Raw genomic sequence first — 23,409 nt, 5'->3', positions numbered from 1 at the left:
GTAGCTAAGAATCTCAAGTATTAACTGCCTACTGTTTGCAGAATATTATAACCTAGATGGTATTCCAGGGCAATAGGAAAGAATAAGCTTTTCTTAATAGGAGGGATCCAACTTTACTCATAAAGAGCTTGTAATTTGTTGGAGAGAGGGAATAACTTTAATGGAATGGAAAATCAATAGAGTGCTCTATTAGAGTATATAAAATGAGGGCGGGGGGGAACTGATGATGTAGCGGATTCTGCACAGAGAATCGTGACACAGAGGCTTTTCTTCCAGGAAGCAATTTTATTCCTGTGGGCACCCCTCAGTTGGGTTTGCACCGAAGAACTGAGCCCCGACACCATGTGGTATAGTTTTTAAAATATATTTTCTACTTCCTTGGTCTCCCATAAACGGTAACACACAAATATGTAGTCTGATTAAGTGGTCTTATGTTTACAAGATCGTGAAGGATGTTGTCATATAGCCCGGTTGCCTTTGAGGTTTTTGTTTTTGTTTTCTTTCCTTAGGAAGGGGACCTCTACCACAGTGATGGCAATCTTACCTATAGATATTAAGTGCAGAGGATTTTTTAAGAAAAAAAAATGTTTTGAAGGGAGTCAGGATTTGTAGAGCTCATCACCAGGTCCCAGACTGCTTAGGGAGCATCTTATGAGTATTGACCCCAAGCACAATGGATGATTATTTGGTCCTTGGTTTCGTGGGTGGGGTGTGAAGGTGAATATCTGAAGTCTGAGAAATCTACCTCAATCTTAGGCCTCCTTCAAAGAATGTTGTTCTTTCTAGTCCTGGGTGTATCTTTGGGTGTTTTAGCTACATGGTCACATATGTCTTTCCAAGACACTTCTTCCTAGGACAATCCATAAAAGGTTACTAGCTCACAAGAAAAATGTGCTATGTCCAGATGCCTGGGTGGCTTAGTTCGTTAAGCGTCTGACTTCCATTTAGGTCATGATCTCACAATCTGTGGGTTCGAAGCCCGCATCGGGCTCTGGGCTGACAGCTCAGAGCCTGGAGCCTGCCTCAGATTCTGTGTCTCCCTCTCTCTCTGCCCCTCCCCCCCCTCAAAAATAAATAACATTAAAAAGGAAAAATGTGCCATGTCAACAAGTATACATCTGTATCTCATCTTAATCCACTAGAATGTTGATGGCATACAAAATAATTGAGTCACTGTGGGGAATGATAAAGTGTCCTCTTCCTTGAGATGTAATTTCAGCATTTATTAATTCATTATCAAAAACACTTTCCTGAGATTCTATTTATGCGAAAGTCGCCATGGTGACTTCAGGCAGCAGTCTTGGTTTCTGGCACTTACAGTCAAGGGACGTTGGGTAGCGCTTGCGTGATAAAGGTAAGTAGCATTGATTTGTTTCAAGCTGATTTGACCAGGATATATTTGCTACATGCTGAGCTTTTCTGGTGAACTGTATCACAAAGCAAAAACTTTAAGTGACAGATGAACTATGTTCAGTTTGGTCTCAGATACCTGGCACAGAAAAAGGGAAAATAAAAAATCCAGGGAGGAGGATGGAAACGGAATCTAATTAGGCTGTCAATATCAGTGATTTTTCTTTCATAGTTTCCTAGATATTTTATTTATGTATGCATATTTTCAACGTTCTTTATGTATCCCCTCCTTTTATGTTTTTCCCTGGCATAGTTTTAAAGCAAATTCCAGATATCCCATCATTCGGCCCATAAATACTTCAGAAAATATCTCTAGTAAATAAGAACTTTTAAAAAAGCATGTAGAGGCGTCTGGGTGGCTCAGTCAGTTGAGCGTCCGACTTCAGCTCAGGTCATGATCTCATGAGTTCAAGCCCCGCGTCAGGGCTTGCGACTGTCATCTCAGAGCCCACTTCGATCCTCTGTCCCCCTCTCTCTTTGGCCCCTCCCTTATTCATGCTCTCTCTCAAAAATGAAAAATGTTTTTAAAAGTATGCATAACTGCAGTAAGACATTTCTTCTCTGGTTAGGAGGTTGTAAAGGAAAATAGGTGAGAATTCTATCAATGAATTCATATAGTCATCCTTACGGTGAGATCAATGAAGAGTCTTGTGACTCCAATTATGTGTAAAATGTATTCTTTTCTGGTAATTCAACTATGCTAAATATTACTACTACGAATATTATAACTGTAATTTATTGAGTTCTTATGTTTGAAGTACAGTACTTAGCATTTCAGCCAATATTTCACATGAATCCTTATAGCAACATTATCAACATCATCCAGTGGACATTCCAATGTCCCAATTTATAGACAAAGACATAGATCCAAGGGCTCCTGGTTGGCTGAGTCACTTAAGTGTCCTGACTTCGGCTCAGGTCAAGATCTCATGGTTCAAGAGTTCAGCTCTGCCTCAGGCTCTGTGCTGACAGCTCAGAGCCTGGAGCCAGATTCAGATTCTGTGTCTCCCTCTCTCTCTGCCCTTCCCTGGCTCACGCTCTGCTGTCTCTCTCTCCTTTGGAAAAAAAAATAAATAAACATTAAAAAGAAGAAGAAAAGAGACAATTCTCTAAAAGCAAACAAACAAAAAAAACCCACATAGGTTCAGAATGTTAAGTAATTCTCGAAGATTATAGATCAAGGGCTTAGCAAAGGAAAGATTGAAACTAGCTCCCTCTGGCTCCAGTGTTCTCACTGGGTGCGATGTTATACTGCCACTGTATGAAATAGTGCTTCGAATTAAGTTTCTAAAATTATCATGGTCATCATGGCTAGAGATGAATCCTGTGATTACCTCAAAAATTTCTGATCTATTGCTGATTGAAACAGTCAGAATTAAAAGAGACTTATGAAAGTTACAATATAGAGAAAGTCTGCTACAGTGAAATAACAAATAGGGACACGGGAATTATGGACAGAGGAAACTGGCTCTCCTCTAATGCTCACGGAAAATACAGTTTTCCCTTTCATAAATTACCTAGTGAAACATCCTGAAATACTTAGCAGAATCGCCACTTTCCCCGCTTGCAATAGACATAACCCAAGAATTTGCGTCAGCCGACTTCCCAGTGTGAAGCAAAGCCTCTTCTTCCTCCTACCAATGATTGAGTCATTCTTCTATTAGATAGATAGCAGTAGCTATTTAAACACTCCAGCAGGAGCTCACCAATTTTTACTTTATGCAGAAGTCCTTGACTGCTTCACTCTCTCATTCTTGGAGTGAATTTGGAAATGATTTTTGATGACCTTAAGAGTACGACTATGAAAGACCAACCCGACCAGAAGCCAAATGGAGAGAAAGCTAAAGGTACTAGGGGTGGGTGAACGTACATAGGGACAGAATTCCAGGATTAGCTCAACATGTAAAGGAACTGAATAGAGGATCAGACAGTTTAAACACCAGAGTGTGGAAAAACAGTGTAGAATTAGTAACACTTGCTTAAAAGAAAGAAAAATTAGATGTGAATGAACTAACTTGATTTGAATGATGATGTAGCAGATACTAATAATTTTTATGGAACATTTATCATAGGCTGTGTTCTCTGATATCCTCTCTACGTGCATTACTTCTCTGAATCTTTACATCTTGAAATTAGGACTATTATAATCCCCCCTTTTACAGAGGACTAATTGGGGATCAGGGGAATTAACAAAACCACTCATTTTCAGGCAGCTAGAATTGTATCACAACCTCCTCTTTATCAAGAATCCAATCCATCAGAAGGTTAAGGAGATGCTGAATTCACCCCATGTATACAATGATACTTTTTATAATAAGTCTTCTTGAGGCATTGCAAAAACAGGATATCTTTTTATGAATTATCCAAAGCAGATGAAATGGTATTCAGTATAGTTGAGCGCAAAATCACGTCTTATTGTGTACCACTGCCTTGAAAATTGTAATTTTTGATATATACGGTAAGTTAAACTCCTTAAATGTAAATTAATTCATAATCCCAATTCCACAGACAGTCTGAGTAAATTGCCTTTTATCTTATACCCATTCCCAGAGAAAGGAATAAAATACAAATAGGGGAAGTTGTATTTGTACAATACAGTGTTGTCAGGAATTTGGATAAAGACATTCCAGGTCATGTTCCCATAAACAAGATAGAAATTTCCCTCAACAGGGAAAATAAGTTTGAACATGGAATGATTGAACATTTGAGTAGCTGAACTTAACTTGGTATGAAAACAGTGCTGTCATTTACAGGTAAACCTACAAGTCAACAATAGTCATTTGTTCATTCATTCATTCACTCATTCTTCATGTAGTAAATAGGCCTGAATTTTATTACCATTATGAAGCTAAATCTTCTCTCAGAACCTGATTTGATCAATCACCTACTACAAAGAATCCAATTGCTTTCTGATCAGAAAATCACTACCGGGAGCCGAGATTGGGTTAATGGTCTCTACCTACCCAGGAAATGGGACAAAGGGTGACCTGTAGAAAATGGGAGTATGTGCCTTCCCCACACAGGTGTGGATCCTGTGATTTCTTCTAAAAATTCAAGAGTTTCATCGCTCAAGAGTGGTAGACATATTTGGTCTTCTATAGTATAGAATGAATATGGACCAAAGGGAAATATTGGTTGAAAGATTTACACAGATACCTACCCCCAAGCTAGGATTAGGCAATTATTTGCAAGAGACACAACTATCTCCTACTTCTCTGCCAATTTGCCATATACACTCTAGGAGCTTAACAACTTTTGAACCAGTGAATGAACTGTATTTCTTCCTGTTACACTTTCTATTGTGTCTGTCTCATCTCTAAAGTCTAACAGAAGTGCTTTTGACATAATGAGAACTCTGTGAATATATTCGACCATTGATTGATTTGGATCATTGCACATTCACACTGGAAATTTGTGATGCAGTGTTCTAAGCTGCATAGCGGCTAACAGATTAAAGGCCTATGTTTGGATCTTAACATCTGTGTGATCTTGCACAATTCACTGAAACTTTGGGTTTCCTTGTCTACATATAAAGGATAACATGACCAGTGCCTTATTTGTGTATTGTACAGGGTGAGAAGTCCAGATGCGTTATGTGAGATATTTTCCTGCTGAACCAAAATATCTGGGCTTTTTTTAGTGGTGGAACACGTAATTAGGCATTCATATACCTGGGAGCTGCATGATTTATTTTTATCTATAATAATGATGAACTTTCCTCTTGCAACTACAGGGCCACAGCTGGTGTGAGTATAGGACATGACATTAATATGAGTCAGAGTAGTATTGAAGTTGCATTCCTATTTTTGTTTGGTCAATAACCTCAGTTCCAAGATGTAATTTCAGTAGAATAAAAATTGAAAGCACAAAAACTATTCTTTGAGGCAATCTGTTGATTAACTGACTAAAGCTTATTTGCTTGGTATCTGACCTTCTTTTATGGTATGCTACTTATAAAACACACTGTATGTGAGGTGTGTGTGTGTGTGTGTGTGTGTATGTGTGCATGTACATGCGCACACACGATCTATACTAAAAATATAAAGTTGATCGAACAAAGTTGGACTGAGGGTTTCTTGGAAAGTCACTGTAGGGAGAATAGATGAGTATAAGTTTTAGAATCGGATACCTAACATCACATACCTGGTATTGAATCCTGGCTCTTAAACAGCGTCAAATGTGTGACCATGGGTAAATTACTTATATTATCTGTATTTTTCATCTATAAATATGGGTAATGAACTATTGGCAGAGCCCTTGGGAGGACTAGAGGTAAGGAGTGCAAAGTACCAGGTACAGACAGTTTCCAAAGAATTGCTTGACGTCTTGCTTCCATCGTTTATGTCCTTCTGATTCAATCCTCTATCATTCTAGGTCTTTATTTTCTTTCTTCTCGGTGGTGGTGCCCTGCCGCTGTGCTTCTAGGGGTCCTTTGCTTGGGATTACTGGTGACTCTTATCATGCTGATAATGCAAGGTAAGTTCTAGCACAGGGAAATGATGGAGGACAAAGTGAGAACTTGCAAATGTGGTTAATTCATTTGTTTCATAACAACTACAAACATCCTTGATTTGGATGCAATTTAGGCAACTGTTTTTAGAATGAGCTGGAAGATGAGTAAGTGTATTGTACTTATCCCTCAAGTTGACTGGGACATGGAATGAAGATTATGAATGGTGGGTTTTTGTTTTGTTTTGTTTTGTTTTTATAACTTCATGGGTAAAGTCTGTTTAAATCCTGGAATGATGAGAAAGAAAATAATTGGAAGCAATTAAGCCACGAGATCCCCTAAGAGACCCAGTAGGAAAAGAAATGTCATACAGTTCACACTGAGTTTTAATAGAGGTGATTAAATACCAATTTAAAGTTAAGAATCAGAGGGGCATCTGGGTGGCTCAGTCAGTTATGCATCTGTCTCGTGATTTTGGCTCAGGTCATGATCTCATGATTGGTTTGTGAGTTTGAACTCTGCATCGGGCTTCGTGAGGATGGCACGGAGGCTGCTTGGGATTCATTCTCTCTCTCTCTCTTTCTCTCTCTCAAAAATAAATAATAAAGTTAAAAAATAAATTTAAGAATCAGAAACACCCTCTTAATAAATGAAACACTTAAATGTAATTCGAATTTATAATATGGCCATTCAGAAAAGAGGATGTTGACAGGAAAAGAAGTGATAAGAAGAATGAGAATGCCCAAGAAGGAATGAAAATGGTACAGATCACCCGCCTCATCTGCCTGTGTATTTAAGTTGTAGATCTGGGTTATTTCATCTATCTAGAATCTAGATGATTACAGCCTTTGAAGTGCTATTTGTCTCTCAGTTGGTTAAGATCACAAACTATTTTTTCGATCTGTTAACACTTAAGGCTTTCCCTAATGACTAGAAGAAGTGCCCTTGACTCAGTGGTGGTGACTGGATGAGTCTTCCTGTGAGAAGAATCACTTTACAACAGAGTCAGATCTGGCCTTCAAGCCAAGGGGTCTGTTTTGTACCGAACCATCAAGCTTCCAGAACTGAGACATTTGACCCTTAATATTAGTTGCCTGTTAGATTTCACAAACTTTATGCTCTCCTCACCCTTCCTAAAATGTGCTGAAGAAAAGGCAAAAAAAAAAAAAAAAAAAAAAAATCCTATGAAACAAAAAACGTTTGAAACTGTTTTGACATAGCAACTTAAAATCTGTGTCTCCAATAAAAGGGTGTCACAGTTTTTAAATAAAATTAGGAAGTTCAAAACGGTAGTGAGTTAGCAGAAGAATAAAGAAACAAACAGAGTAGATCATTAATGACAATTGCTCTTGATAATGAGTCTGGTTAGCATCTATTTCAGACTGTCTGTATTTTATTTATGTCACTGATATACCACTTATCTTATGATTGCTTTTAAACTTGTCTGTAACCATCAATAATAAGTAAAATCCTATTTTGTTTTGTTTGATCAAAAGTGCTTGTGCCAGTTCCTGTTATTTAGACAAAATACTGCAGAAATACCCAATAGCTTTTTAATCCATAATTTCTGAGTAAATTTGGGTCATTTTCCAGCAGTTTCTTTGCTGTCAAAATAGATTATTTGATTGGATTCTTTGGTTTCCTCAAAATCCAGTGGAGGGATTTTTACTGGGGATTGGTTAATGGAGTTCTTATTTCAGCTCTGATTTAGTATCACAGGTGTCTGGTCTCCTAAAGCAACATCAAGCAAACCTTACCCACCAGGAAATTATACTGGAGGGACAGATTTTAGCACAGCAGCAGGCAGAAAAAGCTTCCCAGGAGTCAGAAAAGGAACTCAAGGAGATGATAAAAAACCTTACCCAGAAGCTGGATGAAAAATCAAAGAAACAGATGGAACTTCATCACCAGAACCTGAATCTCCAAGAAGCTCTGAGGGAAGCAGCAAACTTTTCAGGTATGGAGGGTGGAGAGGGATCTCTTCTTTACTTAAAAAAAAAAAAAAAAAAAAATTAAGTATTTATTTTTGGGAAAGCGCAAGCAGGGGAGGGGCAGAGAGAGGGTTAGAGGATCTGAAGCCGACTCTGTGCTGACAGGCTGCAACAGTGAGCCCATTGTGGGGCTCCCGCTCAGGAACCCGGGAGATCATGACCTGAGCCCAAGTCAGGTGCTCAACCGATTGAGCCACCCAGGAGCCCCGAACTCTTCTCAATTTTTAAGATTCTAGTTTTGAGACTTTTCTGGAAGAATGCTCCCACCCCTACCCTTTGCCACAGATTCTTACTTCTTTCCATTCTAATGTATCTGAATCATTGATTTCTTTTCCTACGGGGTTTCCTTTGTCCCTGGGTAGCTCTACATTAACTTTATGCTATAACACTATTTCTTAAAATACGCTACATCTGTTTATTTTTTTTTTTTAATTTTTTCAACGTTTATTTATTTTTGGGACAGAGAAAGGCAGAACATGAACGGGCCAGGGGCAGAGAGAGAGGGAGACACAGAATCGGAAACAGGCTCCAGGCTCTGAGCCATCAGCCCAGAGCCCGACGCGGGGCTCGAACTAACCAACCGCGAGATCGTGACCTGGCTGAGGTCGGACGCTTAACCGACTGCGCCACCCAGGCGCCCCTACATCTGTTTAAATTAAATCAGCGGAGGCAGGCTGACCTGAAGTGTTGGGTGGGTACTTTAGATAAAAAAAAAAAAAAAAAAAAAAAAAAAAAAAAAAAAAATACGAAGGGCCCAGAAAGCCAGTTTATCTAAGAAGATTGATTTAATCTCAGAATCTAGGAGGCAGGTGGAAACAGCATCTATAAGAAGGGAATGATGATGTGAATTCTGCTGTTATTACAGAGTTATCTGTGTCATTTAGTCTTTCTACAACACGCAATTAAATCAGGCATATGCTTTTCATCATAGGGAGATTTAAGGGACGTGAGACGGAGATCCTTTCAGAGATGCATTGCTTCCTTGAAGGTGTATGAAGGAGTGCCCTATTCTCAGCATTAGTAACTAACTACCACTAGTAAACAAAGATTTCTCCAGTATCTTGCTTGTACATGTCAGTGGATCTCAACGATGTAATTTATTTGAAAAAGGATTATGTGATAACAGTTCGCAAACACCCACAGATCGCTTTGTTTTAAGGATGAGAAAAATTGATAGCCAGATAAGTTAAATGATAATAATAACGATACATAGTTTTTATAAAGTTTTGAAGTTAATAAAGCCCTTCAATATTTAGAGGGTTATTTAACTTTCCAAAAGAAGAGAGATTTTTAGATAAATTGATCTTTAGCAAGTGTCAAACATGTCATTTCATCTTTTTATTTTTTAAGTAATTTTTTTAAGTTTATTTTTATTTGAGAGAGAGCTAGAGAGCAAGCAGAGGAGGAACAGAGAGAGAGGGAGACAGAATCCCAAGCCCAATGCGGGGCTCGAACCCACAAACCGTGAGATCATGACCTGAGCTGAAGTCGAGTCAGACGTTTAACCAACTGAGCCACCCAGGCGCCCCTCAACTTTTTATTGAAGAGGGAGCTATCGAGGAAACGAAAGACTACATCATCTCTAATAAGGTGTAAGGAAGGAGACTAATACATCAAGGACAGGAATGTTTACATAAGCAGACATAGCCACATACCAACCAAATGATTTATTCCCCAGGTGGGGCTGTGAAACCATTTTTTTAATCAGTTGTGTGAGATTAAATCTACATCACCATCCGGAACCATCTCCCAGAGATTCCAGGCATGGACAACCAATCAAAAATATAAGCAATGTGTTTTTCACTGGTAGATAGCCCAGGTAAAACATTCCATTCCTTGACCGCGTCAGATAAAGGCCAATTAGCAGATAAAGTACCGCTTTTCACCAAGCAGAAGATTCTCAAAAACATTAATAGTAAAATACCACATGCAAACAAACAACCAGCTTTCTCAAGTTTGAGACAAGTTTTGAGTATGAAATTAGCGGTGGCTGTCAACCTTTGGCGTGCAACATTGCCACTCCGGTAGCTCTTAAGAAATGGCCATGTCCACGTTTACCCCAAGATTCTGTATCAAAATGTCTCGAAGGCACCAAGAAATATTTCTTCAATTGATTCAAAGTCAGGAGTTTGAGAGGTAGTGCCATGTAGCGATTCAACACGCGGTTCCTCGAGGGACCTGCCAAGGTTCCCATTCCCATACATTCCCATTTCCTCCGTGTGCCCAACGAAGAACAGGAATGAAACCTATTTGGCCGTGTTGTCATGAGGATGAAACGAGTTAACATGTGGAAAGAACTGCCAACATTTTGGGGCCCATAGTGATGTTGCCTTTGTTAAATAAAACAAAAAGCTTTTTTTTAAGTGAACGAGGGGTGCTTGGCTGGCTCAGGTGGTGGAGTGTGTGACTCTTGACCCTGGAGTTGTGAGCTGAAGTCCCACCTTGGAGGTAGGATTTACTTTAAAAAAATTAAAAGAAATACAGGTGGTTCGAATGCCACATATGGCTATGTATTGAACAGCACGTGTCTAGAAACAGGAAGCTCAGTAATTTTTTTCACGTTTATTGATTTTGAGGGAGAGAACGCGCAGGCACGCCGTGTGCGAAGAGTTGGGGGAGGGGAAGAGAGAAAGGGAAAGAAAGAATCCCAAGCAGGCTCCATGCTGAACATGGAGGGGCTCAATCGCACAAAGGTGAGATCATGAGTGTGAGATCATGACCTAAGCCGAAATCAGTCGGACGCTTAACTGACTGATGCCACCCAGATGCCCCCAGTAAGCACAGTATTGAAGCCTAAATTCATTATTTGAAAAACCGAAGTTTTTAAATGCATAAGCATACTTTTTTTATATAAAGATTTTATTTCTAAATTATCTCTACGATCAGCGTGGGGTTCAAACCCACAACTCTGAGATCAGGAGTTAGCCTTCCACCGACTAAGCCAGCGTGGTGCCCCCGGTGTATCTTTTTATAGCAGAATTGCTATTATGTATCCATTCCCCAAAGTTTTACTTCCATTACTCCAAACAGAACTTTAAAAAATAGATCAGAGGGGCGCCTGGGTGGCTCAGTCGGTTGGGCGACCGACTTCGGCTCAGGTCATGATCTCGTGGTCTGTGAGTTCAAGCCCCGCATCGGGCTCGGTGCTGACAGCTCAGAGCCTGGAGCCTGTTTCAGATTCTGTGTCTCCCTCTCTCTCTGACCCTCCCCTGTTCATGCTCTGTCTCTCTCTGTCTCAGAAATAAATAAACGTAAAAAAATAAAAATAAAAAAAAAATAGATCAGATTCTCAAGTTACATGTCAGCTCAATTTTGCTTTTCGACAACCTTGCTTTTAATTTAGTGTACTAAAATCAGAATACTTTAAGAGAAATAAAGACTGTGAGTCTCTTGAGGGATTTGCAGAGTCTGGGTATAATTCTAATTAAGAAGAGATGATAGGTGGTGTGCCTGGATGGCTCAGTTGGTTAAACATCGGACTCTTGATTTTGGCTCAGATCATGATCTCGTGGTTTGTGAGTTCGAGCCCTGTGTCAGGCTCTGTGCTGACAGTGCGAAACCTGCGTGAGATTCTCTCTCTCTGTCTCTCTCTGCCTCCCCTCTCCCTCTTTCTCTCAAAATAAATAAATAAACTTAAGAGAAGAGGAAGAAGAGGAGGAGGAAATGATATACATGTGACTGTCCTGAGGGAAGACTTGATTTAAGAATTGTGGACATATTTTTACTCAGGCATCACTCACTGATTAGATATGCTATCTTCCTAGCTCCTTGTCCCCAAGACTGGCTCTGGCATGAAGCAAACTGTTACGTATACTCCTCTGGCCCATTTAATTGGGAAAAAAGCCAGAACCATTGCTTGTCTTTGGATGCCCACATGCTGAAAATTAACAGCACAGATGATCTGGTGAGTTTTTATGGTTGTATGTTGGGCTGGAGTATTGCCTTATGGGAAACAAACCTGGTTTACACCCTTGGGGGAAGAGCACTTGTTTGAGTATCAGAGTACTTATTTTCTGGCCTCATCTGGCCACTAAGTACACACATGACTGGGGATAGAGAGGTTACATAGTATCTTCAGCTTCGTAAACATTCCTGTAAAACTACAGAAAGGATGTCAAAGATCTCTTTTGGTTCTGCAGTTCTGTGACTCTAATCTAAAACGACCACACTGACTTTATGATCGATTTCGATCACTATCACTCCCCACAGGAATTCATCCAGCGAGCAAGCGCCCATTCCAGTTTCCCGTTCTGGATAGGGTTGTCTCTGAGGAAGCCGAGCAGCTCATGGCTCTGGGAGGATGGCTCTCCTTTGATGCCCCACTTGTAAGTTTCCTGTTCTTTGCTGACCCTGTGAGTGAAGCGGCTTCCACATTCCATACACTGTCTTCTTCTTGCCAGGGAGAAGCTGGGGGAATTTCTGAACCCCTCCTTCCCCACCTCTGTCAGACAGAGACTTGCCCATTTAATCATTCCGACCTTCTCTTGAGTTTTCCTTCCCGCATTTACTACTGATTGGAAGCTTTAAGGCAAGGTTAGGGGCACCTGGGTGGCTGAGCTGGTTACGCATCCAACTCTTGATCTCAGTTCAGGTGGTGAGTTCAAGCCCCGCATTGGGTTCCGTGCTGATAGTGTAAAGCCTGTTTGGCGTTCTCTCTCTCTCTCTCTCTCTCTCTCTCTCTCTCCCCATTCCCCGCTCATGCTCGCTCTCACTCTCTTTCAAAATAAATTAAAAACAAACAAACAAACAAACAAACAAGGTTAAATTTCTGACCACAAGGTGGCAGTAAATCTGCTTTTTTTGTTCTTTCTTCCCCATCTGCAGGTTTCGATTCCAGGGATCTCTTTCCCAGAGGTATACTTCAGGCACTTGTGCCTATATACAAAGGGGAGCTGTTTTTGCTGACAACTGCATTTTAACTGCATTTACTATATGTCAGAAGAAGGCAAATCTAGTGAGAGCACGGTGAATTTGAAGGCTCTGGAAGCAAAGGAAAAGACTTTTCTTCTGGAATTGAAGCTGTACTTTATAATTTAGGTGCAAAACGAGAGAGCCCTGCGAACTGCCTGTTATTAGCTGACTGCAGAATTCCTTAGCAGAGACTAGGTCTGCAGATGCCTGGCTGGAGATATCCAAAATGTTGATTCTATGTCTCTTTCTCTCGTTTTTCGCCTGGTTTCCCCAATCCTCCTGCCAGCCTTCAAACCTTCTCCCCTTTTTATGTTTTAAAGTTTTACTCCTCTTCAAGTCTTGGCAGCCCTCTGTACTCAGTCCTCTACCTCAGTGCCATCTGCCCCCTCACCCTCCTAAACCGCATAGAAAATGGAAAATGGAGAACTTGACCCCCCTGCAAGCAGAAGGCGAAAAAGGGGAAATCTGCATGGGAACAGAGCTGGTGAAGAAACAGAAAAGAGGAAAAGCCCATAATGGAATCAAGGAACTTGAGTTCTCGACCTTAAAAGCTGCCACTTGTTCGTCTTTTAAGTTGCGATCTGTCTCCACACTCCACCACTTACACACGTGCACACCCAAAACACACACACACACACCCAACACACACGCACACACCCAGAACATCACATTTTGGTGTGATTGAGATGTTCCGGGAGGTAATTATAAATAGAATCATCTTTTCAGTGACCCAAATACAATTCCTTATTGGTCTCTGAATCTGTTCTGACTTCTTCATCCTTTCTCTATCAAAGGACAGCTCCATATAGCTTTACTCCTTCAGGAGAGTATTTGTTAGAATCATGGTGCCGGGGGCAAAAATAGTTTTTGTGTTGTTTTTTTTCTCCCTAAAGTACACACCATTTATAGATGACCTCTTCTCAACTCTGTTATGCTGTGCTAATGTGGAAACATACCGGGCCAACCAGTGAAGACACTCCGTTAAGGAGCAAACTGAGCCAGCCGCGGAAACATTGCTGAACAGAAACAGATGGAATTTGAAGTATTCCTTCTATTTTCAGTGTTTCTAGTCCCCGGCTACCTCCCCTCCCAGGTTTTCCTACTTTAAAGGAAGCCTTTCCATTTCATTGCACATAATGTAGCACCAACTGTATCCAAAAAAGAAAAGCTGGACCATTCCTAGGAAGACAGATATTCATCTGCCTTGTTGTTTGCATCAATTTTTCCCCCTTTTAAAATATTCAATGTGATTCCCTTGTATGAGTATACCCCAATTTGTGGATAAATTACCTGTTGATGATCTTTTGAGTTGTTTTCGGTATTTGTCTATCACAAAATAAGGTGCTATAAACATTTGTGTACCAGCCTTTGTATGCACATAGCATTTCTCTTCTCGTGAGTAAATGCGTAGGAGTTTAATGTCAGAACCATTCAGTAGGTGTATGTTCAGCTAGCTGAGAAATTGCCAAACGTTTCGCCCCAAACTTGTACCATTTGGTATTCCCACCAGCAGTGTATGAACGTTCCAATTCCACCTCATCCTTGCTGACGCTTGGTATGGTCAGTCTTGTCACTTTACCCATTCTGATAGGCACATGGTGGTGTATTACTCTGGTTTAATTTGCATTTCCTAAATGAAAAATAATCTTGAGATCTTTTTATTTACTTATTGTGCTTATTTACTCTCTACATATTTTCTTTGATAAAGCGCTGTACCGATCTTCTGAGAAGTTTTGAGTTCTTTGTTTTTATACTGTTACATTTCGAGAGCCCTTTGTACATGCTGGGTAAACGTCCTTTATCAGATGTCGTTTTGGTGAGTTTTTTTTTTCAGTTTATGACTTCTCAGTCTCTGGAAAAGCAGAAAATTTTAATTTTTGATGAAGTCCATTTTCACGTTTCTACTGCTGTCTCTAAGAACTTGTTGCCAAACTCAAGGTCACAAAACTTTCTGCTGTTTTCTTCTAGACATTTTATAGTTTCAGGCTTTACACAGAAACCTGTAATTTATTTTGAGTTAATTTGTGAACCAGGTATTAAAGCACTTTCTCTTTCTGTCTTATTTTTCTTTTTTCATAAGGATGTTCGCTTGTCTTAGCAACATTCGTTGAAAAGACTGTTCTTTTTTCACTACATTGCCTTTGCACTTTTGTCCACAGTTACCCATATGTGCATGGGTCTATTTCTGGCTCTCTGTTATGTTCCCTTGGTCTGCTTATATATTTTTACAACACCACCATGAATATTGCAGTTTCTTGAAATCTTGTAGTGGTTGTTCAATGTCGTTCTTTTCCAACGTTGTTTTGGCTAATCTATGTCTTTGTATTTTCATGTTAACTTTTGAATTGGCTTGTCAATTTCTAAAAAACCAAGCAAACCCTATTGAAATTTTGAATGTGATTGCATTGAATCTATTAGCTACATTTAGGGGCAATTGAAATTTTAAAAATACTTATGTGTTTGAATCATAAACAAGGCATATCTCTCCATTTCTGTATGTGTTCCTTAATTTCTCTAAGCAATGTTTTGTAACTTTCTCTGTATAGATGTCCCACATATTTTCTTAGACTGTCATCATATATTTCATATTTTTGATGCTACTAGAAATGGTATTGGTGTCATTTGTAATTTTAATTTCCAAATGTCTTTTGCTAGTATATAGAATTATAATAAACTTTTTTATATTAACCTTATATCCTGACCTGAAACATTTATTTTTTCTAGTAGTTTTGTTTGTGGATTCCATCGGAGTTTTACATAGATAATCATGTCGCCTGCAAATGAAAACACTTTTATTTCTACCTTTCTAGATGGTTTTTATTTCTTTCCCTTGCTAGATTTCGTAGACTAGGCCTCTAGTACAGCACTGAATGAAGGTGGTGAGAATGAGCGTCCTTATTTTGTTCCTGATTTGGAAGAAATCATACAGTGTTAGTACCATTACATATGGTGTTAACTGTATATTTTGCACAGATGTTCTTTATTCGTTTGAACACGTTCCCTTTTATTTATTTATTTATTTTTTACCTTTATTTATTTTTGATAGAGGGAGACAGAGCACAAGTGGGGGAGGGGCAGAGAGAGAAGGAGACACAGCATCCGGAGCAGGCTCCAGGCTCCCAGAGGTCAGCACAGAGCCCGACGCGGGGCTCGAACTGGTTTCTTTTTATTTGTAGAATGCTGAGAGATTTTATCAGGAATGGGTATTGATTCACCTACATCTACTTTCTCTACATCTATAAAGATGATCATATATTTCAATTTTTTTTTCTTTTTAGTTTTTTAATATGATGACTTACATTGAATAGGAATAAAAGGTTAAACCAACCTTGGTTTGTTGGGATTTATTATCATTTTAATACGTGGCAGATTAATCCTGCTAAAATTTGGCTTAGGAAGTTTGCAACTATGTGTATGAAAGATATTGTTATGTAATTTGCTTTTTGTGTAAAGGCTTTGTCTGGTTTAGTTTCAGAGAATTCCTCCCCTGTGTTAATTTTCTGGAAGGTTTTGTGTGGAATTGGTACTATTTGTTCATTACGTGTTTGGTACAGTTTATCATCACTGAGGTCATCTGGGCATGGGTTTTCTTTTTTTTTTTTTTTATAGTTTTTTAACTATAGATTCAGTTTCTTTAATGGATGTAATGCCATCCCAATGATTCTTTCTTGCAGGTGGTTTGTTGGTTAGTGTCTTTCAAGGAATTTGTCCATTGTATCTAAATGTTTAATTTTTTGGTCTAACATTTTTCTTTATATTTTCTTCTTTTCATTTTATTTTATTTTTTAATGTTTATTTACTTTGAGAGAGGGAGAGAGCCCGCGCACATGTGTGCCCAAGTGGGAAGGGGCAGAAAGAGAGGGGGGAAAGAGAGACTCTCAAGCAGGCTTTGTGTTGTCAGCACCAGTCCGATAGGGGCTTGATCTCACGAACTGTGAGGTCATGACCTGAGCCGAAATAAAGAGTCAAGAATCGGATGCTTAACCAACTGAGCCACCCACGCTATCCTTTTTTAATATCTCTAGAATGCATATTAATGCAATCTCATTCCTGAAATTCTTAATTTTTTGTCCATTTTTTAGAATAAGTTTGGTTTAGAAGAAAAAGTTCATTTTTCTTCTTGTTGAAAATATGTTTTTTTCATTGAATTTGGTTGTTTTTTTTTAAAAAGTCTATTACTTTTTTGTTTTATATTTTATTAACTTCTACTTCAACTGATTTTTTTTCCTTTCTTGTGCTTAATTACATTTTCAATTTGTCCTTCTTTTTCTAGTTGAAGATGAAATCTCACTTCATCGATTTCGGATCTTTTTTTCTTTTTAAATATAGGCGTGTCGTGCTACGCATTTCCCCTTAAGCACTGCTCTATTGGTATGCAACAAATTCTGATCCCCCCCCACCATTCTCTCAATTCAAAAGGAAATTGCTTCCTAATTTCCCTTTAATTTCTGTTGTCTGGTACCATTCTTGGGAGCCTCCTGGATGAAATCTGAAGTTGCCCCCACACCCGTCAGAGGGCAAGGGGAGACCAAAGAAAGAGGCAGGCCATTCTAGGTCAATAGGTGGCAGGTTCGATAAGCAAAGGAAACTCACATACAACCCTTGTCTCGGGTGGCAGCAAGACTGGTTAATTTCCCACCCACCCTCCCAATGTTAAAGATTTATGCAGGGGACTTAACTAGGCTCAACCATGTACATAGTGTAGGTGTTTTCATCACCACATCACTATCTCAAGGCTATGTCCTTGGAGCAGCTCTTGGGAGCAGGAAAGCCAAGCAGAACCCACATTTGAAGGACTGGGGAAGGAATGAGGAAACTCTGATTGCCAATCCAGCTCGCGGGGCTAATTGGAGGTCGTGTCTTTTTGATGACCTTCCCCAAAACTCCACCCTTCATGACTGGCTCTTACAATCTCATGTGCCCCCCTCTTCCACAATGTGCCCTGAGCAGTCAACAAAGAATTTCACCAGTATGGAGGCAGCTCCTTTGGTGGCCAGCTGGCTACATTGGAGGCAGATGCTATAGCAATAATCCAGGTACACGCAAGAGAAAACATAGATTAAGACAATGATTCCAGGGTGCTTGGGTGGCTCAGTCGGTTAGGCACCCGATTTTTGATTTCAGCTCAGGTCATGATCCCATGGTTAGTGAGAACGAGCCCCTCTTCAGGGTCTGCATCAACAGCATGGAACCTGCTTGGGATTCTCTCTTTCCCTCTCTTCCCCTGCCCCACTCACGCTCGCTCTCTATCTCAAAATAAATAAAAACATTTAAAAAATCTTAAAAACAAAACAATGCTTTCAAGAATCAGTGACACATTTTTCTACCAAGAGACTCATGATCCAAACCATTGATTTATTAAGTCCCCTGAGCTGGGGGGAGAGATCACTCAGGTTATTTACTTGTGTTGTTTTGTGACTTAATAAAGATGATACATTAGCAGATTTATTAGGTATGGACACATAGCATTCTGTTTGGATAATGGCGTAGGTGCCTCCGTGAGAGGCAGTAATAATGTCTAAGGCCATTCTATTTTGGAAGATAGCTCTTCTCATTAGAGTCTTGTTGGGTGAGTTTAGCAAGGGCTTCTATATGTGCTATAACATCCTCTAAAACAATGCGGGAACAAAGACAGCAGCCAAACGTTGAACCAATGGAAAACAGAATGTGCCCACCTGGCCTTGAGGAGAGGGAGGTTGGCGGTTTTAGGAACTTGACCTGGTTGTGCATATCATGTATGTTCACTGGGGAAGGCAGTGCTCTCAGACCTGAGGAGAAGGACTGGGGACAGGACCCACATCTTCTCTCTTCCGATGGTGCACATTCCATTCCGTGTATAGTGCATTTCAACAGGTCCATCTTGCAGCAAGACAACAGAATTTCAGTGGAGATTGAATAGTTTCCCCTCACCCAGATGGTGCAAACTAACCCACCCATCTTGGGGGAATGTCCCATTGCAAATTCCAGTAGATCATTTTTTTTTCCCCAGTAACGATCAGGAGCTTTGTGCTCTCAACAGCATGGAACATTGATCCTGAGTGAGAGTCAGGTCACGGCTGCTTCCCAAGACCTCCAGCAGGGAGGATTTGTGCCTCAGCAGGGGTCCTCAGTCTGGCATGTGAGCAACGGGCCCTTGAGGTTGATCATTCAAATGTATCAAAGCCTGGGATAGTACTTTAGTCGATCCAGTCAAGATGGTTTTACCTCTTAATAATTTAATTTGCTGCTTATCCGTTTATAGAGGCGATGGGACACCCAATGTCAGTTCTTTTGCCCAGTCTTATACATCATGACCTTTGACTTGTGACCCCTCACCACTGTCTATGGTACTCAGCTTCTCTCAAACCTTAATGGTGGCAGCCTGGTTTGCACAGTGACACGGGAAAGTTTGGGTTAGGTCAGACGCAGGGTCCACACAAACCATGTCATATTTAGAACCCTCACTCAGAGAAAAAGGGCCAATATAATCAATTTGCCAATCCATTACTGGCTGGGAACTTCAGTGGATGGTCCCAGATTCTTTTGGCAGTTGTCTTGGACATTGCTTAGAACACACAGGACATACTATTACAGCATTTAACCAAGTCACTGTACTTCAAGGGCAGTCCAGCGTCCTTGGCGATATGCTATCCCCCCAGGCACTATGGTGGTCCCTGTTTCTATGCACCCAATCAGCTGTCATCTATTGAAAGGTCAGTAGATAGGGCTTGTAACTAAGCTGGAGCTTCACTTTCTGACTGCCAGGGAGGGTTAGGCATTATGAGCTGGGACGTAGGAGACAGTGTGTAGAAGGCAACGAGGACTGCTTCAGGCTCTTGCAGAAGGACCCAGATGTCTATCTGCATATCCTCTCCTTGCAAGGGCTTATTTATGGCCGGAGCCCCTTGGCTTCCCGTTGTCCGAGCCATAGGGTTAATCCCTCTAGAACAGCCCAACTGTCAGAGCAAAAGGTTAATGCCCAGGACTCATGAGTGATCACTAAGACAGACTGCTTTGAACTTAGCCCACTGGCTGCTATACTGGCTGCTGTGTGAGAGGCTCCACTTGGAGGAACACTGTGTACCCCGCCAGGAGCTGTTGCTCTATGGGAGTATATTGGGGTTCTACCCCCTTCCAGAGCTGGGACCAAGATCCTAGGGGCCTCTTCCCTTCTGTCTTGTCTCTTCCACAGTGCTCAACCCGTCCCTTCCGGAGTCACGCACACATGAAACTCGAATGGTAGCCCTGCTTGAGAGCTGCCCAAAGCTTTCGTTTGTTCAACTAGAACTTCTGCCTTTCATGCTGCTCTGATCCCCAGTCCCATACGCACTCTTTCTGTACCAGGCAGTATAAGGAATGGCGGCACGGTGTCGGGTGGAGAACAAAAGTCCCCCAGAATCCCTTTAGTCGATCCAGTCAAGATGGGATTCTCTCTTTCTCTCTCTTCCCCTTGGGGTACAAGGCTTGTACCCTAAAAAGCACAGCTTTTGGGATAACACGGGTTTCACCCAACCAGGCAACACCCAAAACCTTACAGTAGGGCCTAGGCCTTGGATTTTCTGTAGATCCATTACCCATCTTCTTCTCCATTACAGATGTTCCAGCAAAGCCAGCAGGGCGCCCTGGGGCAGAGACAAGTCTCCCCACGTTAACATTGCATCATCCACGTAATGGGCCCGTTATACTGATGTGGGGAAGGAGAACAGGGACAGGTCGCAGCTACCATCCCATGACATATGGTGGGACTATGTCGGTAACCTTGGGGAAGTACTTGAAAAGGTCATCACTGTCCCTCTTACACGTAGGCAAATTTACCTTAGTTATCAGATACCTGTGCTCATCAAAGACTTTTCCGTAAATCTCCTTGAAGATAAAGCACTTTTAAGGGATTTTTTTTTTTTTGGCCAAAGCATCAGAGTAAAACAATAAGCAATAACTAATAACTATCTGCAATGACAAAAGACTTAAAAATGGCCTTGGCTCAAGATTTGATGGGAGTATATCATAGTGAAATTGACAAGGCAATTTGGTTATTTCTATGACATACATTTTACAATTGTGATTGGTAACATTATGCCCGGGCATTATCAGATATTAGGAATGTTATGTAAACATATCCTAAAGAAAGTTTAGCATCACTTCTTATTTGACGGTGTTTCTCATGAAATTTAACATAGACAAAAAGTCATACAGTTGTAAAAAAAAAAAAAAAACAAAAAAAACTTGTCTCTTTTAATAGAGAAGACTCAGTTTCTTAAGTAATAAAAAACTTAGTAAAGACAAGACGCAGAATCTTTATTTCCTAGGCAAATTACAATAAACATAAAGGAAAACCTTTGTTTACAATTTATTATTAAGATCAAGCTAATAATCTAAGGAAACTTTGTCCTCATAATGGAGAGAAAACTAAATTTTCATTTTATTACAGTGTACTTTTGATTTCAAAACTCTCCTTTAAAAAAAAAAAAAAAACCCTCACATAAATCCTTTCCAATCTTAGCTTGACTATAAGTAAAATTCTTTTCTCAACATTCCTCTTCCACAAACCTTTGGAACTTTCTATAACCATTCAGGTTTCATTCCAAAACTCCAGCCGTGAATTGGGTACCCACTGCCATGGCTAAAGTTTTCACTGATACTTGGGATCTTTTGGAGACCGTAGACTAGATCTGGGGCAAGGTCATGTCTACAGCACGGTGTATTATTTTCTAAATTTTTTAATTTTTTAAATTAATTACTTAATTTATTAATTTATTTAATGTTTATTTCTTTTTTGAGAGAGAGACAAGGTATGAGCAGGGGACGGGCACAGAGAGAGAGACGCAGAATCAGAAGCAGGCTTCAGGCTCTGAGCCATCAGGTCAGAATCCAACGGCTGGGCTTGAATTCACAGACTGTGAGATCATGACCTGAGCCGAAGATAGACGCTTAACCGACTGAGCAACTCAGGCGCCCCATTGTGTATTTTTTTTTTAAGTTTATTTATTTATTTTGAGAGAGACATAGACAGAGAGAGCGCATGCAAGTCGGGGAGGGGCAGAGAGAGAGAGAGAGGGAGAGTGAGAATCCCAAGTAGGCTGCATGGGCCTGACGCCCATGAGGGGCTCCATCTCAGGACCATGAGATCATGAACTGAGCCGAAATCAAAAGTCAGAGGCTTAAAGGACTGAGCCACCAAAGTGCCCTCCGGGGATTCCACCTCTCAATCAGGCATTGCCACAAATGCCCGGATCTTCATCAGTGGCAGCTTGCACCCTCCTAGCTTTGCACCCAGCACCCTAGGGTCTCCAACGGACTACCCTGCTCTCCCGCCCTGTCTGCCAGCCTTGAAACTAGCAGACTGGCGGACACCCCCACATCCCTCTCTAACCTCAGCTCTTCTCACCTTCTAAGCCGAGCTTCGGCCTCTGGTTGGGCCTGGGGGCCAGTGAGTTGCCCACAGTAGAGGCCAGCCCACCGCGGCAACGACGTGCTTCCCTCCTCCCTCACAGTGTGCCCTGTGCGGCTTCACCAAGTGCATTATAGCAACCTGTGTTTTGGGGGTGTCCCTGGAGTCACGCGGTGGTCCACAAGCATCTAACACGTGGGCCACTCCTCCCCACAGAGAGGTTAATAACCAACTCAGGATTTCCCTCAAGGATCCGCTTTTCCTAACTTAAGAGGCTTGTGTGGACCGCCCCTCCCCACATAGAAGTCAATGGCCAAGGTGGGATTTCTCCTGAGGATCCCTCTTTCCCATGGCTAGTTTCTTCAGTCTCTTGGCCGGCTTGCCAGATGTTGGTTCACAAACCTCCCGGCAGTTTCCTGGGTGTAACCAGCCCCATACTCACAGGGGAGGGCAGAGATGGATGAAGGAAAGAGGCAGGCCTTTCCAGATCGGTAGGTGGCAGGTTTAAGAAGCAAAGGGAACTTAGATGTGAAATGTGACTTGGGTGGCCCAAAGACAGTGAATTCCCACACCCACCTATTTCGAAATGTACGTAGACGCCTTCACCGGGTTCAGTCACCTACGCTATGCAGGTGTTCTCAACACATCACTATCTCAAGCCTTTGTCCTTGGAGCAACCGTTGGGAGTGGGAAAGGCAGGAGGAACCCACATTCTGAAAACAGAGGAAGGGGTGAGGAGCCTCCCAGGGGTTAGCTCACAGGCCAATTGGCAGTTCCTTTTTTTTCAGTAACCTTGCCCAACAACTTCTTCCTTGATCTATTGGTGATGTAGAAGCGTGTTATTCAGTTTGCAACTGAAACTGAATATTTGGGGATTTTGCAGAGATCATTGGGCTATAGGTTTTCAATTTAATTCCACTGTGAGCAGAGAACAGACTTTTTGTGACTTGCTCTTTTGATTTTATTGAGACTTAAATTTTTCATGAATACTTAAGGAGAATGCATATATTTTTAAATTTTATTTAAGTAATCTCTACACCCAAAGTGGGGCTTGAACTCATGACCCCAAGAGCACGAGTCACATGCTCCTCTAACTGAGCCAGCCAGGCACCCCATGGAGAATCGGTATTCTGCTGTTGTTAAATGGAAGGTTCCAAAAATGTACATCAGATGAAAGTGATCGATAAGTTGGTTCAAGCCTACTATATCCTTGATGATTTTGGGGGAGTCTATTAGGCTATCAATTATTGAAAGAGAAATATCTAAAATTCTGATGGTGA

General features: G+C 41.0%; 1 protein-coding gene across 1 annotated transcript; it reads left to right on the top strand.

The window, feature by feature from the left end:
* Positions 1–3,118: 3,118 nt before the first annotated feature.
* On the top strand, positions 3,119–14,484 carry OLR1 (oxidized low density lipoprotein receptor 1). Its single transcript, XM_030321681.1, has 6 exons — positions 3,119–3,257; positions 5,785–5,886; positions 7,572–7,817; positions 11,616–11,755; positions 12,061–12,176; positions 12,676–14,484. Exons 1-6 carry the CDS (start codon positions 3,182–3,184, stop codon positions 12,818–12,820), a joined length of 825 nt encoding a protein of 274 aa, XP_030177541.1. The 5' UTR covers positions 3,119–3,181; the 3' UTR covers positions 12,821–14,484.
* The last annotated feature ends 8,925 nt before the right edge of the window (positions 14,485–23,409 follow it).

This window comes from Lynx canadensis, chromosome B4 (genome assembly GCF_007474595.2).
Source record: "Lynx canadensis isolate LIC74 chromosome B4, mLynCan4.pri.v2, whole genome shotgun sequence".
NCBI lineage: Eukaryota > Metazoa > Chordata > Mammalia > Carnivora > Felidae > Lynx > Lynx canadensis.
This window is presented reverse-complemented; position numbering and strand designations above follow the sequence as displayed.

Coding starts and splice junctions, on each gene's coding strand:
- OLR1 (XM_030321681.1), top strand. CDS start 3,182: ATGATTTTTGATGACCTTAAGAGTACGACTATGAAAGACCAACCCGAC. Junction 11,756..12,060: donor TTAACAGCACAGATGATCTG/GTGAGTTTTTAT, acceptor CACTCCCCACAG/GAATTCATCCAGCGAGCAAG. Junction 12,177..12,675: donor TCTCCTTTGATGCCCCACTT/GTAAGTTTCCTG, acceptor CCCCATCTGCAG/GTTTCGATTCCAGGGATCTC.